General features: G+C 57.9%; 1 protein-coding gene across 1 annotated transcript in view; it reads right to left on the bottom strand.

Moving 5' to 3' along the window:
* Nucleotides 1-3,937: 3,937 nt before the first annotated feature.
* Nucleotides 3,938-17,873, bottom strand: part of LOC140411561 (uncharacterized) — a 121,235-nt gene continuing 107,299 nt past the window's right edge. Inside the window, exons 6-7 of the mRNA XM_072500643.1 lie at nucleotides 16,943-17,065; nucleotides 3,938-5,114 (exon numbers count right to left, since the gene is read on the bottom strand). Of these exons, the coding sequence (XP_072356744.1) occupies nucleotides 4,965-5,114; nucleotides 16,943-17,065 (273 nt within the window). The 3' untranslated portion in view covers nucleotides 3,938-4,964. The remainder of the gene's footprint in view (nucleotides 5,115-16,942; nucleotides 17,066-17,873) is intronic.

The following is a 17,873-nucleotide window of genomic DNA, read 5'->3' as shown; positions in this document are numbered from 1 at the left end:
ACTGTCAGAGGGTCAGTACTGAGGGTGTGCTGCACTGTCAGAGGGTCAGTACTGAGGGAGTGCTGCACTGTCAGAGGGTCAGTACTGAGGGAGTGCTGCACTGTCAGTGGGTCAGTACTGAGGGAGTGCTGCACTGTCAGAGGGTCAGTACTGAGGGTGTGCTGCACTGTCAGAGGGTCAGTACTGAGGGTGTGCTGCGCTGTCAGAGGGTCAGTACTGAGGGTGTCCCGCACAGTCTGAGGGTCAGCACTGAGGGAGTGCTGCACAGTCAGAGGGTCAGTACTGAGGGAGCGCTGCACTGTCAGAGGGTCAGTACTGAGGGAGTGCTGCACTGTCAGAGGGTCAGTACTGAGGGAGTGCTGCACTGTCAGAGGGTCAGTACTGAGGGAGTGCTGCACTGTCAGAGGGTCAGTACTGAGGGAGTGCTGCACTGTCAGTGGGTCAGTACTGAGGGAGTGCTGCACTGTCAGAGGGTCAGTACTGAGGGTGTGCTGCACTGTCAGAGGGTCAGTACTGAGGGTGTGTTGCGCTGTCAGAGGGTCAGTACTGAGGGTGTCCCGCACAGTCTGAGGGTCAGCACTGAGGGAGTGCTGCACAGTCTGAGGGTCAGTACTGAGGGAGTGCTGCACTGTCAGAGGGTCAGTACTGAGGGAGTGCTGCACTGTCAGAGGGTCAGTACTGAGGGAGAGCTGCACTGTCAGAGGGTCAGTACTGAGGGAGTGCTGCACTGTAAATACCCTCACACCTCTCCACCACTAACTGTGCTGTCTTGTTGCTGCTCACTTCGCCTTGTCTCTATCTCTTGGCGGATTCTCTGAGTCCTCCTCACAGCTAACCCTCTCTATGGATTCTCGAGGCGCCACTTGAATCTCTCTTTCATACTCACATCTCCCTCCTTGTCTCCAACTTACCCGTGTGGGTTCCGGCTGAACAATACAGAGCAGACAGGCTGTGATTGACACACAGGATGACCAGTAAGCTCACAGAACAGAGCAGCCAATCACCAGACAGGACACCACCACTATAAAGCCAGAGGGCACCAGTTTTCCCGCTCTCTCGGGACCCAGCCTCTGAGACAGTCAGAGTTAGTGAGCTAGCCAGGGCAAACACCATGTGGTCACTAGTAAGTCTGGTTAGGCTAGTATCAGGTCTCCAGTCAAGTCCGCATAGTGTCGACCCACGGTTGAACATGTATAATAGTTTGGATGTTGAATAAAATCGTGTTGCACCTTATCAAGTGTTGGAGGTCTGTCTCTCGCTACACTGCCGTCCACATCGACCCAGCCTACCCAACACATCAGCCCCTTATCCTCAAACTATGACCCTTAGTTCTGGACTCCCCCACCATCGGGAACATTCTTTCTGAATCGACCCTGTCTAATCCTGTTAGAATTTTGTACGTTTCTGTGAGATCCCCTCTCACTCTTCTAAACTCCAATGACTATAATCCGAACCGATTTAGTCTCCCCTCATAGGACAGTCCCGCCATCGCAGGAATCAGCCTGGTACACCTTCGTTGCTCTCCCTCCATAGCAAGAACATCCTTCCTCACTGGCACTTTGAGGGACACCTCCAGTCAGTCGACTGCAGAAGGCCTTTTGCCTGTTCGCGCCTACGCATCTCCGCGAGCTGGGGTCTGCTTCACCCAAGTCATTGCTCCTTCCCGTTTCCTTCCCAAAGCCAAATCAGACTCCCAGTTTTTACCGGGCCTGGTTGTTCGTCAAAGCCGCAAGCCACTGTGTGACCCCGACCCCTTTTTCTTTAACCTAGTCCACCAAGGTCCCTTCAAAGGTCCTCCATGACCTTTTCCCGTTCAGTGCCGTCGCCCCCCCCGCCGCCCCCCCCCCCAGGAACATCAGCGACCGGAGTCGCCACGCTAACCCTTTCGGGGAGGGCGTCTTGCAAAGAAAGACGGATCCCGGCACTGGTTCTTTGTCCTCAAAGAACCACCGTTTCCCCCTGGGCCTCGCCTCTTGTTGGGCACTCACGATGACCTTCCGCCGCTCGGAGAGAACGGAGCCCTCCCCTCGATGGGCAGGAGCTTCCACACCAGCGGCACCCGTTCTCCTCTTGCCTCCTTGCCCGCTTCTTCGGGCATAGGGCGACCCGCCCCAGTCCCCGCTCAACGCACCCTGCCCCCCCCCCCCCAGTGTTCTCCAGCCTCAGATGATCTTATTGTTTTTGGAAAAATTCACTCCTGCCATTGCTGGGGTGGCCGGCTCGTCCCCCGTCGCCCACTAACTGGTGAGGTGGGTCTGGAGTCAATGGAGGCCACATCGGGGTCAGGGCGACAAGATTTCGTTCCCGCATTCATGAACCAGATGAGGGTTTTTTTTTCTTCTTTTTAAAAATATGTAAATTGAGAGGACCCAATTCATTTCTTTCCAATTAAGGAGCAACTTATCGAGGCCAATCCACCTCCCCCTGCCCATCTTTGGGTTGTGGGGGTGAGACCCACGCAGACACGGGGAAAATGTGCAAACTCCACACGGACAGTGACCCAGAGCCGGGATCGAACCTGGGACCTCGGCGCCGTGAGGCATCGGCGCGAACCCACTGCGCCGCCGTGCTGCCACACATCAGACGGGTTTTTAAACTTCAATGCTCGCATGGTGACCATTAGACATTTAATTCCAGATTTTGATGGCTTCGTATCCACGATCTGGAGTGGCGGGGTTCCGAACCGGATAACTAATACCAGCCACAATACCGTTACACCACACCCTGGTCCCACTGTCCCTCGGTCTGTACCCTCCCCCAGCCCCGACATCCCTCCCTCGGTCTGTACCCTCCTCCAGCCCCGACATCCCTCCCTCGGTCTGTACCCTCCTCCAGCCCCGACATCCCTCCCTCGGTCTGTACCCTCCTCCAGCCCCGACATCCCTCCCTCGGTCTGTACCCTCCTCCAGCCCCGACATCCCTCCCTCTCTCTGTACCCTCCTCCAGCCCCGACATCCCTCCCTCGGTCTGTACCCTCCTCCAGCCCCGACATCCCTCCCTCTCTCTGTACCCTCCTCCAGCCCCGACATCCCTCCCTCGGTCTGTGCCCTCCTCCAGCCCCGACATCCCTCCCTCTCTCTGTACCCTCCTCCAGCCCCGACATCCCTCCCTATCTCTGTAACCTCCTCCAGCCCCTACAACCCTCCCTATCTCTGTAACCTCCTCCAGCCCCGACATCCCTCCCTCTCTCTGTAACCTCCTCCAGCCCCAACAACCCTCCCTATCTCTGTAACCTCCTCCAGCCCCTACAACCCTCCGTACCTCTGTAACCTCCTCCAGCCCCTACACCCCCCTATCTCTGTAACCTCCTCCAGCCCCTACAACCCTCCCTATCTCTGTAACCTCCTCCAGCCTCAACAACCCTCCCTATCTCTGTAACCTCCTCCAGCCCCTACACCCCCCTATCTCTGTAACCTCCTCCAGCCCCTACAACCCTCCCTATCTCTGTAACCTCCTCCAGCCCCTACAACCCTCCCTATCTCTGTATCCTCCTCCAGTCCATACAACCCTCCCTATCTCTGTATCCTCCTCCAGTCCCTACAACCCTCCCTCTCTCTGTAACCTCCTCCAGCCCATACAACCCTCCCTCTCTCTGTAACCTCCTCCAGCCCCTACAACCCTCCCTATCTCTGTAACCTCCTCCAGCCCCGACAACCCTCCCTCTCTCTGTAACCTCCTCCAGCCCCTACAACCCTCCCTATCTCTGTAACCTCCTCCAGCCCCTACCACCCTCCCTATCTCTGTAACCTCCTCCAGCCCCTACAACCCTCCCTATCTCTGTATTGAACGTCACCTGCCTGCTTGCCCGTTTGACAAGACTTGGGACGTCCGCCACATACCGAATGGTGAAAGCCTCCCTCACCCTCCGCCAGCCTGTCCCCCGGACTGGCAGGCACCTCACACGATGGGCACCGAAGGATGAGTTGACACTGAGAGGGTTTTTTTAATCGGTAACTTTATTGTGCGTTTGTCATCAATAAAAAGGTAATAGTTCCGAGCTCCGTGTGTGAGGAGTCCCAGAGGAGCTTGTGTTCTACAATTGGCCGGGATGCCTGCGCTGAACTGGGTGTGAGATCCGGAGCTCAGAATGTGATGGTCAAAGCGATCGCTGTTTGTGTCTTCACCACCCCCCACAAATCAGGAAACTGCTCATATATCAGCCGCATACCCCAGCCTCATCACAGTGCCCCAGTGTGTGTGAGGGGGTGTGTGAGGGCGTGTGTGAGTCTGCGTGTGCATGTGTCTATGTGTGCATGCTTATGGTGTGCATGTGTGTGTGCGTGGGCCTGTCTGTCCGTGCCTACATGCACACACAGGCGCACGCACGCACACACATGCACACCATAAGCATGCACACATATACACATGCACACTCATGCACACGCAGACTCATACACGCGTGCACACATGCATGCACAGACACACGTGCGTGCATGGGTGCATGCATGTGTGTGCGTGTAGATGGGCGTCCATCTGTGCGTGCGTGCGTGTGAGTGCACGTGTCCGTGCATGTATGCATGTGTGTGCGTGTACATGGGCGCCCGTCTGTGCGTGCATGCGTGTGAGTGTGCGTGTCCGTGCATGTATGCAGGTGGGTGTGCGTGTGTGCTCATGTGTCTGGGTGTGTGCGTGTACATACATGTGTGCGTTCACATGAGAATATGCATGTGTGTGTGTCTGTGCGTGCATGCTTGTGAGTGCACGTGTCCGTGCATGTATGCACGTGTGTGCGTGTGTGTTCATGTGTATGGGTGTGCATATGTGCGTGTATGTGTGTGTTCACGTGAGAATATGTGTGTGTGTGTGTGTGTGTGACTTGCCCCAACATCCAGCCTGTCTGCCTACATGTTTAAGTTGTCCAACATGTCTACCTCAATGACGCTACTACATGTGTGTGTCGTGTGTGCTCTGCCCAATGCCCCGTGACCCCTGCCCTCTGGAGCCTCTGGCCGTTGATCAATGCCCTACACTGGAACATTGTAGATGACCTGCGGGGAGACGGTGTAGGCCGGAGGCCTTTCGCTGGTCTGGTAACTGGTGGAGGTGCAGGTCTGGTAACTGGTGGAAGCGCAGGCCTGTGGAAGCGGAGGAGCCGACTGGACCACCAGCATGGTCTGAAAAACACAACACAGGCACCCATCAATCAGCACAAAGACTGAACACACATCTCTCTCTCTCCCTCAGAAAATATTTTATTCAGGCATTGATAATTTTAACAATTTTAGACATCAGGGCCGGGATTATCCGACCCCCCCCCCCCCCACCCCCACCGGGCCGGAGAATCGCGGGGGGTCGGTGGGGGGGTGGGGGGGGGGGGGCATGAATCCTGCCCCGTCGCCGGAGGCCTAGCCCCTGAAGGTGCGGAGGACTCCGCACCTTCCGGGCGGATAGCGGAGAATCCTCGCCCCAGGTTTCAACAAGAACAACACAATATGACGAGCCCCCCCACCCCCCCCCCCCTCCCCAGAAACAACCCCCCCGACATGTCACTGACTCATTCCCCCCCGACTTTGGGGGCTCCGAGTCCCTCCATCCGAGTCCGACCCGCCTCCGGGCCGGCAGGGGGGCAAAGGCCAGGCCGTCGGCCTCCGTCTCGCCCCCGTGGGCGCCCCCCCCACCGCACCGCAGATCGCCACCTTGGGATTCGGCGCCACCCTCTGACCTGACGTCAGCAAGCCCCTGCCAGAAACCCCTCAGCCGCGCCCGTGCCCAAAACGTATGGGTATGGTTCGCAGGTCCCCGCCCCGCACAGCGCCCGCACCTACCCTCCTCCTCCTCGAAGAACCTGCTCATCCGGGCCCCGTGCAACCACCTGGAACCGGATCCGGCGGGTGACGAGGGCGCATTAACTCTCCTCAGGGCCTCCTCCCGCAACCCGTCCTCCAACTCCCCACCCAGCTCTTAACAACATAGAAGATACAGTACAGCAGGGGGCCATTCGGCCCATCGAGACTGCACCCACCCACTTAAACCCTCACTTCCACCCCCCCGCAACCCCTCCTAACCTGTTTTTGGACACTCAGGGCAATTCATCATGGCCAACCGGTGGTTGTCTCAGATGGGTGACCACACCGACGCCCCCTCCAGCCCAATGTGCTGCCCCCATTGCCCCCCCCCCCCCACCACCAATTTCCTGACCATCGCCATCTCCGCCGCCCAGTAATAATTCGGAAGAGCCAAAGCCAACACCTTCTTCACCCGCCGGGATTTACCCGCCCAAACAAATCCCGGGATCACCGCGTTTACTTTTTCCAAGAGCGCCTTGGGGATAAAAATTGGGAGGCTCTGGAAGACGAATCGAAACCTCGGGAGGGCCGTCACCTTCACTGTCTGTACCTCCCCCCCCCCCCCCCCGGCCCCCCCCACCCCGCCTCCCTCCACCCTCCGCTGCCAGGCACTTGACATTCTCAATGCCAACGGCTCTGTAGACAGGGCAAACAGCAGTGGGGAAAGTGGGCGCCCCTGCCTCGTCCCTCGGTGCAGCCGAAAACAATCTGATCTCACCCGGTTCATCCGATCGCTCGCCACCGGTGCCTGGTACAGCAACCAGACCCAGCCCGCAAATCCCTGCCCAAACCCAAACCAGGGACCTCCCAGAGGTATCCCCATTCCACTCGATCGAAAGGCCTTCTCTGCGTCCACGGCGACCACTCGATCGAAAGGCCTTCTCTGCGTCCACGGCGACCACTCGATCGAAAGGCCTTCTCTGCGTCCACGGCAGCCACTCGATCGAAAGGCCTTCTCTGCGTCCACGGCAGCCACTCGATCGAAAGGCCTTCTCTGCGTCCACGGCGACCACTCGATCGAAAGGCCTTCTCTGCGTCCACGGCGACCACTCGATCGAAAGGCCTTCTCTGCGTCCACGGCGACCACTCGATCGAAAGGCCTTCTCTGCGTCCACGGCAACCACTCGATCAAAAGGCCTTCTCTGCGTCCATGGTAACCACTCGATCGAAAGGCCTTCTCTGCGTCCACGGCGACCACTCGATCGAAAGGCCTTCTCTGCGTCCACGGCGACCACTCGATCGAAAGGCCTTCTCTGCGTCCACGGCGACCACTCGATCGAAAGGCCTTCTCTGCGTCCATGGTAACCACTCGATCAAAAGGCCTTCTCTGCGTCCATGGTAACCACTCGATCGAAAGGCCTTCTCTGCGTCCATGGTAACCACTCGATCGAAAGGCCTTCTCTGCGTCCATGGTAACCACTCGATCAAAAGGCCTTCTCTGCGTCCACGGCGACCACTCGATCGAAAGGCCTTCTCTGCGTCCACGGCAACCACTCGATCAAAAGGCCTTCTCTGCGTCCATGGTAACCACTCGATCGAAAGGCCTTCTCTGCGTCCATGGTAACCACTCGATCGAAAGGCCTTCTCTGCGTCCACGGCGACCACTCGATCAAAAGGCCTTCTCTGCATCCATGGTAACCACTCGATCGAAAGGCCTTCTCTGCGTCCATGGCAACCACTCGATCAAAGGCCTTCTCTGCATCCATGGCCTCCATCACCTCTACCCCCCACTCCTCTGGAAACATCATGATCACATTAAGTAACCTCCTGATGTTGGCCGCCAGGCACCTCCCCTTCACGAACCCCGCCTGGTCCTCCCCTATTACTCCTGGCACACAATCCTCAATCCTCGAAGCCAAGATCTTCGCCAGCAGTTTGGCATCTACATTTAGCAGGGAAATAGGTCTCCACGACCCACATTGTTCCGGTTTCTTTGTCCTGCTTCGGAATGAAGTAGGGCGACAACGTCGGGGGAGGGCGGGGGGGTGGGGGGGGGGGGGGGGGGGGGAAGCTCCTTTGCCTCATTGAAAGCCCTCACCAACAGCGGTCCCATACTTTCCCGAGAACCTCTTGTAGAACTCCACCGGGTGACCGTCCGGACTTGGGGCCTTGTCCGATTGCATCGCCTCCAGCTCCTCCGTCAATTGGGGACCCCAGCCCCACCATCAATTCCTCCTCCACCTTCGGCAATCCCAACCTCTCTCGAAACCGCCTCGTCCCCGGCTGGGGGTTCCGACTCGTATGGCTTACTATAGAAGTCCCTAAACGCCCCATTCGCCCACGCCGGGTCTAAGACTGTATTCCCACCCGTGTCTTTCACTTTCCCGATCTCACCTCGCCGCCTCCTGCTTCCTGTGAGCTAGCATCCTGCTGGCTTTCGCCCCACACTCAGTACACCGGCCCTCTCACCCTGCTGTCCCACCCGCAGATAATAGCCCAAACCCCACCTGCAACCTCTGCTGGTCCCTTAGCAGCCCTTCCTCCGGGTCCTCTGCGTAGCTCCTGTCCACCTATCTCAGTCTCTCTATCTCCGCCCACTCCGCCTTTTCCCTCCGCGCCCGAATCGAAATAAACTCCCCTCTGGCCACTGTCTTCAGTTCCTCCCAAACCGTACCTGCCGAAACCGCCCCCGGGTCATTCATCTCCACATATCCCTGGGTGACCTTCCTCACCCACTCACACACCTCTTGCTCCGCCAACTGTGCAGGGGCTGGTTCAGCACACTAAATCCTCTGACAGTGCGGCGCTCCCTCAGTACTGACCCTCTGACAGTGCAGCACTCCCTCAGTACTGACCCTCTGACAGTGCGGCACTCCCTCAGTACTGACCCTCTGACAGTGCGGCACTCCCTCAGTACTGACCCTCTGACAGTGCAGCACTCCCTCAGTACTGACCCTCTGACAGTGCAGCACTCCCTCAGTACTGACCCTCTGACAGTGCAGCACTCCCTCAGTACTGACCCTCTGACAGTGCGGCACTCCCTCAGCACTGACCCTCTGACAGTGCAGCACTCCCTCAGTACCGACCCTCTGACAGTGCAGCACTCCCTCAGTACTGACCCTCTGACAGTGCCGCACTCCCTCAGTACTGACCCTCTGACAGTGCGGCACTCCCTCAGTACTGACCCTCTGACAGTGCAGCACTCCCTCAGTACTGACCCTCTGACAGTGCAGCTCTCCATCAGTACTGACCCTCTGACAGTGCCGCACTCCCTCAGTACTGACCTTCTGACAGTGCGGCACTCCCTCAGTACTGACCCTCTGACAGTGCCGCACTCCCTCAGTACTGTACCTCTGACAGTGCGGCACTCCCTCAGTACTGACCCACTGACAGTGCAGCACTCCCTCACACTGCCCCTCTGACAGTGCAGCACTCCCTCAGTACTGACCCTCTGACAGTTCCGCACTCCCTCAGTACTGACCCTCTGACAGTGCCGCACTCCCTCAGTACTGACCCTCTGACAGTGCGGCACTCCCTCAGTACTGACCCTCTGACAGTGCCGCACTCCCTCAGTACTGACCCTCTGACAGTGCAGCGCTCCCTCAGTACTGACCCTCTGACAGTGCGGCACTCCCTCAGTACTGACCCTCTGACAGTGCGGCACTCCCTCAGTACTGACCCTCTGACAGTGCGGTATTCCCTCAGTACTGATCCTCTGATAGTGCAGCACTCCCTCAGTGCTGACCCTCTGACAGTGCAGCACTCCCTCAGTACTGACCCTCTGACAGTGCGGCAATACCTCAGTACTGACCCTCTGACAGTGCGGAATTCCCTCAGTACTGACCCTCTGACAGTGCAGCACTCCCTCAGTACTGACCCTCTGACAGTGCAGCACTCCCTCAGTACTGACCCTCTGACAGTGCGGCACTCCCTCAGTACTGACCCTCAGACAGTGCGGCACTCCCTCAGTACTGACCCTCTGACAGTGCGGCACTCCCTCAGTACTGACCCTCTGACAGTGCGGCACTCGCTCAGTACTGACCCGCTGACAGTGCAGCACTCCCTCAGTACTGACTCTCTGACAGTGCGGCACTCCCTCAGTACTGACCCTCTGACAGTGCGGCACTCCCTCAGTACTGACCCTCTGACAGTGCAGCACTCCCTCAGTACTGATCCTCTGACAGTGCAGTGCTCCCTCAGTACTGACCCTCTGACAGTGCAGCACTCCCTCAGTACTGACCGTCTGACAGTGCAGCACTCCCTCAGTACTGACCTTCTGACAGTGCAGCACTCCCTCAGTACTGACCCTCTGACAGTGCAGCACTCCCTCAGTACTGACCTTCTGACAGTGCAGCACTCCCTCAGTACTGACCCTCTGACAGTGCAGCTCTCCCTCAGTACTGACCCTCTGACAATGCAGCACTCCCTCAGTACTGACCCTCTGACAGTGCGGCACTCCCTCAGTACTGACCCTCTGACAGTGCAGCATTTCCACAGTACTGACCCTCTGACAGTGCGGCACTCCCTCAGTACTGACCCTCTGACAGTGCGGCACTCCCTCAGTACTGACCCTCTGACAGTGCAGCACTCCCTCAGTACTGACCCTCTGACAGTGCGGCACTCCCTCAGTACTGACCCTCTGACAGTGCAGCACTCCCTCAGTACTGACCCTCTGACAGTGCGGCACTCCCTCAGTACTGACCCTCTGACAGTGCAGCACTCCCTCAGTACTGACCCTCTGACAGTGCAGCACACCGTCAGGACTGACCCTCTGACAGTACGGCACTCCCTCAGTACTGACCCTCTGACAGTGCAGCACTCCCTCAGTACTGCCCCTCTGACAGTGCAGCACTCACTCAGTACTGACCCTCTGACAGTGCAGCACTCCCTCAGTACTGACCCTCTGACAGTGCAGCACTCCCTCAGTACTGACCCTCTGACAGTGCAGCACTCCCTCAGTACTGACCCTCTGACAGTGCAGCACTCACTCAGTACTGACCCTCTGACAGTGCAGCACTCCCTCAGTACTGACCCTCTGACAGTGCAGCACTCCCTCAGTACTGACCCTCTGACAGTGCAGCACTCCCTCAGTACTGACCCTCTGACAGTGCGGCACTTCCTCAGTACTGACCCTCTGACAGTGCGGCACTCCCTCAGTACTGACCCTCTGACAGTGCGGCACTCCCTCAGTACTGACCCTCTGACAGTGCAGCACTCCCTCAGTACTGACCCTCAGACAGTGCGGCACTCCCTCAGTGCTGACCCTCTGACAGTGCGGCACTCCGTCAGCACTGACCCTCTGACAGTGCGGCACTCCTTCAGTACTGACCCACTGACAGTGCGGCACTCCCTCAGTACTGACCCTCTGACAGTGCAGCACTCCCTCAGAACTGACCCTCTGACAGAGCAGCACTCCCTCAGTGCTGACCCTCTGACAGTGCAGCTCTCCCTCAGTGCTGACCCTCTGACAGTGCAGCACTCTCTCAGTGCTTACTCTCTGACAGTGCAGCACTCCCTCAGTACTGACTCTCTGACAGTGCAGCACACCCTCAGTACTGACCCTCTGACAGTGCAGCACTCCCTCAGTACTGATCCTCTGACAGTGCAGCTCTCCCTCAGTGTAACCCTCTGACAGTGCAGCACTCCCTCAGTACTGACCCTCTGACAGTGCAGCACTCCTTCAGTACTGACCCTCTGACAGTGCAGCACTCCCTCAGTACTGACTCTCCGACAGTGCGGCACTCCATCAGTACTGACCCTCTGACAGAGCAGCACTCCCTCAGTACTGACCCTCTGACAGAGCAGCACTCCCTCAGTACTGACCCTCTGACAGTGCGGCACTTCCTCAGTACTGACCCTCTGACAGTGCCGCACTCCCTCAGTACTGACCCTCTGACAGTGCGGCACTCCACCAGTACTGACCCTCTGACAGTGCAGCACTCCCTCAGTACTGACCCTCTGACAGTGCAGCACTCCCTCAGTACTGACCCTCTGACAGTGCAGCACTCCCTCAGTACTGACCCTCTGACAGTGCAGCACCCCCTCAGTACTGACCCTCTGACAGTGCAGCACCCACTCAGTACTGACCCTCTAACAGTGCGGCTCTCCCTCAGTACTGACCCTCTGACAGTGCAGCTCTCCCTCAGTACTGACCCTCTGACAGTGCGGCACTCCCTCAGTACTGACCCTCTGACAGTGCAGCACTCCCTCAGTACTGACCCTCTGACAGTGCAGCACTCCCTCAGTACAGACCCTCTGACAGTGCAGCACTCCCTCAGTACTGACCCTCTGACAGTGCAGCACTCCTTCAGTACTGACCCTCTGACAGTGCAGCACTCCCTCAGTACTGACCCTCTGACAGTGCAGCACTCCCTCAGTACTGACCCTCTGACAGTGCGGCTCTCCCTCAGCACTGACCCTCTGACAGTGCAGCACTCCCTCAGTACTGACCCTCTGACAGTGCAGCACTCCCTCAGTACTGACCCTCTGACAGTGCAGCACGCCCTCAGTACTGACCCTCTGACAGTGCGGCACTCCCTCAGTACTGACCCTCTGACAGTGCGGCACTCCCTCAGTACTGACCCTCTGACAGTGCGGCACTCCCTCAGTACTGACCCTCTGACAGTGCGGCACTCCCTCAGTCCTGACCTTTGGACAGTGCAGCACTCCCTCTGTACTGACCCTCTGACAGTGCAGCACTCCCTCAGTACTGACCCTCTGACAGTGCAGCACTCCCTCTGTACTGACCCTCTGACAGTGCGGCACTCCCTCAGTACTGAACCACTGACAGTGCAGCACTCCCTCTGTACTGACCCTCTGACAGTGCAGTGCTCCCTCAGTACTGACCCTCTGACAGTGCAGTGCTCCCTCAGTACTGACCCTCTGACAGTGCAGCACTCACTCAGTACTGACCCTCTGACAGAGCGGCACTCCCTCAGTACTGACCTTTGGACAGTGCAGCACTCCCTCAGTACTGACCCTCTGACAGTGCAGCACTCCCTCAGTACTGACCCTCTGACAGTGCAGCACTCCCTCTGTACTGACCCTCTGACAGTGCGGCACTCCCTCAGTACTGACCCTCTGACAGTGCAGTGCTCCCTCAGTACTGACCCTCTGACAGTGCAGTGCTCCCTCAGTACTGACCCTCTGACAGTGCGGCACTCCCTCAGTACTGACCCTCTGACAGTGCAGCACTCCCTCTGTACTGACCCTCTGACAGTGCAGTGCTCCCTCAGTACTGACCCTCTGACAGTGCAGCGCTCCCTCAGTACTGACCCTCTGACAGTGCGGCACTCCCTCAGTACTGACCCTCTGACAGTGCGGCACTCCCGCAGTACTGACCCTCTGACAGTGCAGCACTCCCTCAGTACTGACCCTCTGACAGTGCAGCACTCCCTCAGTACTGACCCTCTGACAGTGCAGCTCTCCCTCAGTACTGACCCTCTGACAGTGCAGCACTCCATCAGTACTGACCCTCTGACAGTGCGGCACTCCCTCAGTACTGACCCTCTGACAGTGCAGCACTCCCTCAGTACTGACCCTCTGACAGTGCGGCACTCCCTCAGTACTGACCCTCTGACAGTGCAGCACTCCCTCAGTACTGACCCTCAGACAGTGCAGCACTCCCTCAGTACTGATCCTCTGTCAGTGCAGCACTCCCTCAGTACTGACCCTCTGACAGTGCGGCACTCCCTCAGTACTGCCCCTCTGACAGTGCAGCACTCCCTCAGTACTGACCCTCTGACAGTGCAGTGCTCCCTCAGTACTGACCCTCTGACAGTGCAGTGCTCCCTCAGTACTGACCCTCTGACAGTGCGGCACTCCCTCAGTACTGACCCTCTGACAGTGCAGCACTCCCTCAGTACTGACTCTCCGACAGTGCGGCACTCCATCAGTACTGACCCTCTGACAGAGCAGCACTCCCTCAGTACTGACCCTCTGACAGAGCAGCACTCCCTCAGTACTGACCCTCTGACAGTGCGGCACTTCCTCAGTACTGACCCTCTGACAGTGCCGCACTCCCTCAGTACTGACCCTCTGACAGTGCGGCACTCCACCAGTACTGACCCTCTGACAGTGCAGCACTCCCTCAGTACTGACCCTCTGACAGTGCAGCACTCCCTCAGTACTGACCCTCTGACAGTGCAGCACTCCCTCAGTACTGACCCTCTGACAGTGCAGCACCCCCTCAGTACTGACCCTCTGACAGTGCAGCACCCACTCAGTACTGACCCTCTAACAGTGCGGCTCTCCCTCAGTACTGACCCTCTGACAGTGCAGCTCTCCCTCAGTACTGACCCTCTGACAGTGCGGCACTCCCTCAGTACTGACCCTCTGACAGTGCAGCACTCCCTCAGTACTGACCCTCTGACAGTGCAGCACTCCCTCAGTACAGACCCTCTGACAGTGCAGCACTCCCTCAGTACTGACCCTCTGACAGTGCAGCACTCCTTCAGTACTGACCCTCTGACAGTGCAGCACTCCCTCAGTACTGACCCTCTGACAGTGCAGCACTCCCTCAGTACTGACCCTCTGACAGTGCGGCTCTCCCTCAGCACTGACCCTCTGACAGTGCAGCACTCCCTCAGTACTGACCCTCTGACAGTGCAGCACTCCCTCAGTACTGACCCTCTGACAGTGCAGCACGCCCTCAGTACTGACCCTCTGACAGTGCGGCACTCCCTCAGTACTGACCCTCTGACAGTGCGGCACTCCCTCAGTACTGACCCTCTGACAGTGCGGCACTCCCTCAGTACTGACCCTCTCACAGTGCGGCACTCCCTCAGTCCTGACCTTTGGACAGTGCAGCACTCCCTCTGTACTGACCCTCTGACAGTGCAGCACTCCCTCAGTACTGACCCTCTGACAGTGCAGCACTCCCTCTGTACTGACCCTCTGACAGTGCGGCACTCCCTCAGTACTGAACCACTGACAGTGCAGCACTCCCTCTGTACTGACCCTCTGACAGTGCAGTGCTCCCTCAGTACTGACCCTCTGACAGTGCAGTGCTCCCTCAGTACTGACCCTCTGACAGTGCAGCACTCCCTCAGTACTGACCCTCTGACAGAGCGGCACTCCCTCAGTACTGACCTTTGGACAGTGCAGCACTCCCTCAGTACTGACCCTCTGACAGTGCAGCACTCCCTCAGTACTGACCCTCTGACAGTGCAGCACTCCCTCTGTACTGACCCTCTGACAGTGCGGCACTCCCTCAGTACTGACCCTCTGACAGTGCAGTGCTCCCTCAGTACTGACCCTCTGACAGTGCAGTGCTCCCTCAGTACTGACCCTCTGACAGTGCGGCACTCCCTCAGTACTGACCCTCTGACAGTGCAGCACTCCCTCTGTACTGACCCTCTGACAGTGCAGTGCTCCCTCAGTACTGACCCTCTGACAGTGCAGCGCTCCCTCAGTACTGACCCTCTGACAGTGCGGCACTCCCTCAGTACTGACCCTCTGACAGTGCGGCACTCCCGCAGTACTGACCCTCTGACAGTGCAGCACTCCCTCAGTACTGACCCTCTGACAGTGCAGCACTCCCTCAGTACTGACCCTCTGACAGTGCAGCTCTCCCTCAGTACTGACCCTCTGACAGTGCAGCACTCCATCAGTACTGACCCTCTGACAGTGCGGCACTCCCTCAGTACTGACCCTCTGACAGTGCAGCACTCCCTCAGTACTGACCCTCTGACAGTGCGGCACTCCCTCAGTACTGACCCTCTGACAGTGCAGCACTCCCTCAGTACTGACCCTCAGACAGTGCAGCACTCCCTCAGTACTGATCCTCTGTCAGTGCAGCACTCCCTCAGTACTGACCCTCTGACAGTGCGGCACTCCCTCAGTACTGCCCCTCTGACAGTGCAGCACTCCCTCAGTACTGACCCTCTGACAGTGCAGTGCTCCCTCAGTACTGACCCTCTGACAGTGCAGTGCTCCCTCAGTACTGACCCTCTGACAGTGCGGCACTCCCTCAGTACTGACCCTCTGACAGTGCAGCACTCCCTCTGTACTGACCCTCTGACAGTGCAGTGCTCCCTCAGTACTGACCCTCTGACAGTGCAGCGCTCCCTCAGTACTGACCCTCTGACAGTGCAGTACTCCCTCTGTACTGACCCTCTGACAGTGCAGTGCTCCCTCAGTACTGACCCTCTGACAGTGCAGTGCTCCCTCAGTACTGACCCTCTGACAGTGCGGCACTCCCTCAGTACTGACCCTCTGACAGTGCAGCACTCCCTCTGTACTGACCCTCTGACAGTGCAGTGCTCCCTCAGTACTGACCCTCTGACAGTGCAGCGCTCCCTCAGTACTGACCCTCTAACAGTGCAGCACTCCCTCAGTACTGACCCACTGACAGTGCAGCGCTCCCTCAGTACTGACCCTCTGACAGTGCAGTGCTCCCTCAGTACTGACCCTCTGACAGTGCGGCACTCCCTCAGTACTGACCCTCTGACAGTGCAGCACTCCCTCAGTACTGACCCTCTGACAGTGCAGCACTCCCTCAGTACTGACCCTCTGACAGTGCAGCTCTCCCTCAGTACTGACCCTCTGACAGTGCAGCACTCCATCAGTACTGACCCTCTGATAGTGCGGCACTCCCTCAATACTGACCCTCTGACAGTGCAGCACTCCCTCAGTACTGACCCTCAGACAGTGCAGCACTCCCTCAGTACTGATCCTCTGTCAGTGCAGCACTCCCTCAGTACTGACCCTCTGACAGTGCGGCACTCCCTCAGTACTGACCCTCTGACAGAGCAGCACTCCCTCAGTACTGACCCTCTGACAGCGCAGCACTCCCTCAGTACTGACCCTCTGACAGTGCGGCTCTCCCTCAGTACTGACCCTCCGACAGTGCAGCACTCCCTCAGTACTGACCCTCTGACAGTGCAGCACTCCCTCAGCACTGACCCTCTGACAGTGCAGCACTCCCTCAGTACTGACCCTCTGACAGTGCAGCACTCCCTCAGTACTGACCCTCTGACAGTGCGGCACTCCCTCAGTACTGACCCTCTGACAGTGCGGCACTCCCTCAGTACTGACCCTCTGACAGTGCAGCACTCCCTCAGTACTGACCCTCTGACAGTGCAGCACTCCCTCAGTACTGACCCTCTAACAGTGCAGCTCTCCCTCAGTACTGACTCTCTGACTGATTTGTATGTTGTTCCCGTCTTGCCCTAGTTAACCCTGTGTGTTGGATGCGACTGGCGCTGGTAACTCACCCCCTGCGGATGCTCCGTACAGCAGCGTAGCATTTTACAGTTGATGACTGCGACGAAGACAGAGATTGACAGCGAGAAGAGGCAGTTAATTAGGAGGACAATCAGCATAACTGCAACCAGAGACTGGAAGACAGAGAGGAGGGAGGTGAGCGAATCGTACCACCTGGATTGAGGCATGCATATTGCCATTCCATAATCTGTGCCCCCCACCACCTCTCTCCGCGGCTCCATCATATTGGCTCACCGCGTTGAACCGCACTCTATACTCTAACCTTTTCCACCAGTCACTGCTCCATCTGGAAACATGTCAATTAATGGCCGCAATGTCGCAACTTCATCCCCCTCATATTCTCAAAGCTCACCCACTACATCGCAATCAGCGTTCAGTTCCACCCCCTACAACCCTCCCTATCGCTGTAACCTCCCCCAGCCCCTACACCCCTCCCTATCTCTGTAACCTCCTCCAGCCCCGACAACTCTCCCTATCTCTGTAACCTCATCCAGCCCCAACAACCATCCCTATCTCTGTAACCTCCTCCAGCCCATACAACCCTCCCTATCTCTGTAACCTCCTCCAGCCCATACAACCCTCCCTATCTCTGTAACCTCCCACAGCCCCTACAACACTCCCTATCTCTGTAACCTCCTCCAATCCGTACAACCCTCCCTATCTCTGTAACCTCCTCCAGCCCCTACAACCATCCCTATCTCTGTAACCTCCGACAGCCCCTACAACACTCCCTATCTCTGTAACCTCCTCCAATCCGCACAACCCTCCCTATCTCTGTAACCTCCTCCAGCTACTACATTCCACCCTATCTCCGGAACCTCCTTCCGTCCCTACAACTCTCCCTATCTCTGGAACCTCCTCCAGCCCCAACAATCCACCCACACTTTGAAACCTCCTCCAGTCCCTACAACCCTCCCTATC

Source organism: Scyliorhinus torazame, chromosome 4, assembly GCF_047496885.1.
Source record: "Scyliorhinus torazame isolate Kashiwa2021f chromosome 4, sScyTor2.1, whole genome shotgun sequence".
NCBI classification, from domain to species: Eukaryota; Metazoa; Chordata; class Chondrichthyes; order Carcharhiniformes; family Scyliorhinidae; genus Scyliorhinus; species Scyliorhinus torazame.
The sequence above is the reverse complement of the archived record's forward strand: the minus strand, read 5'-3'. Positions and strand labels throughout refer to the sequence as shown.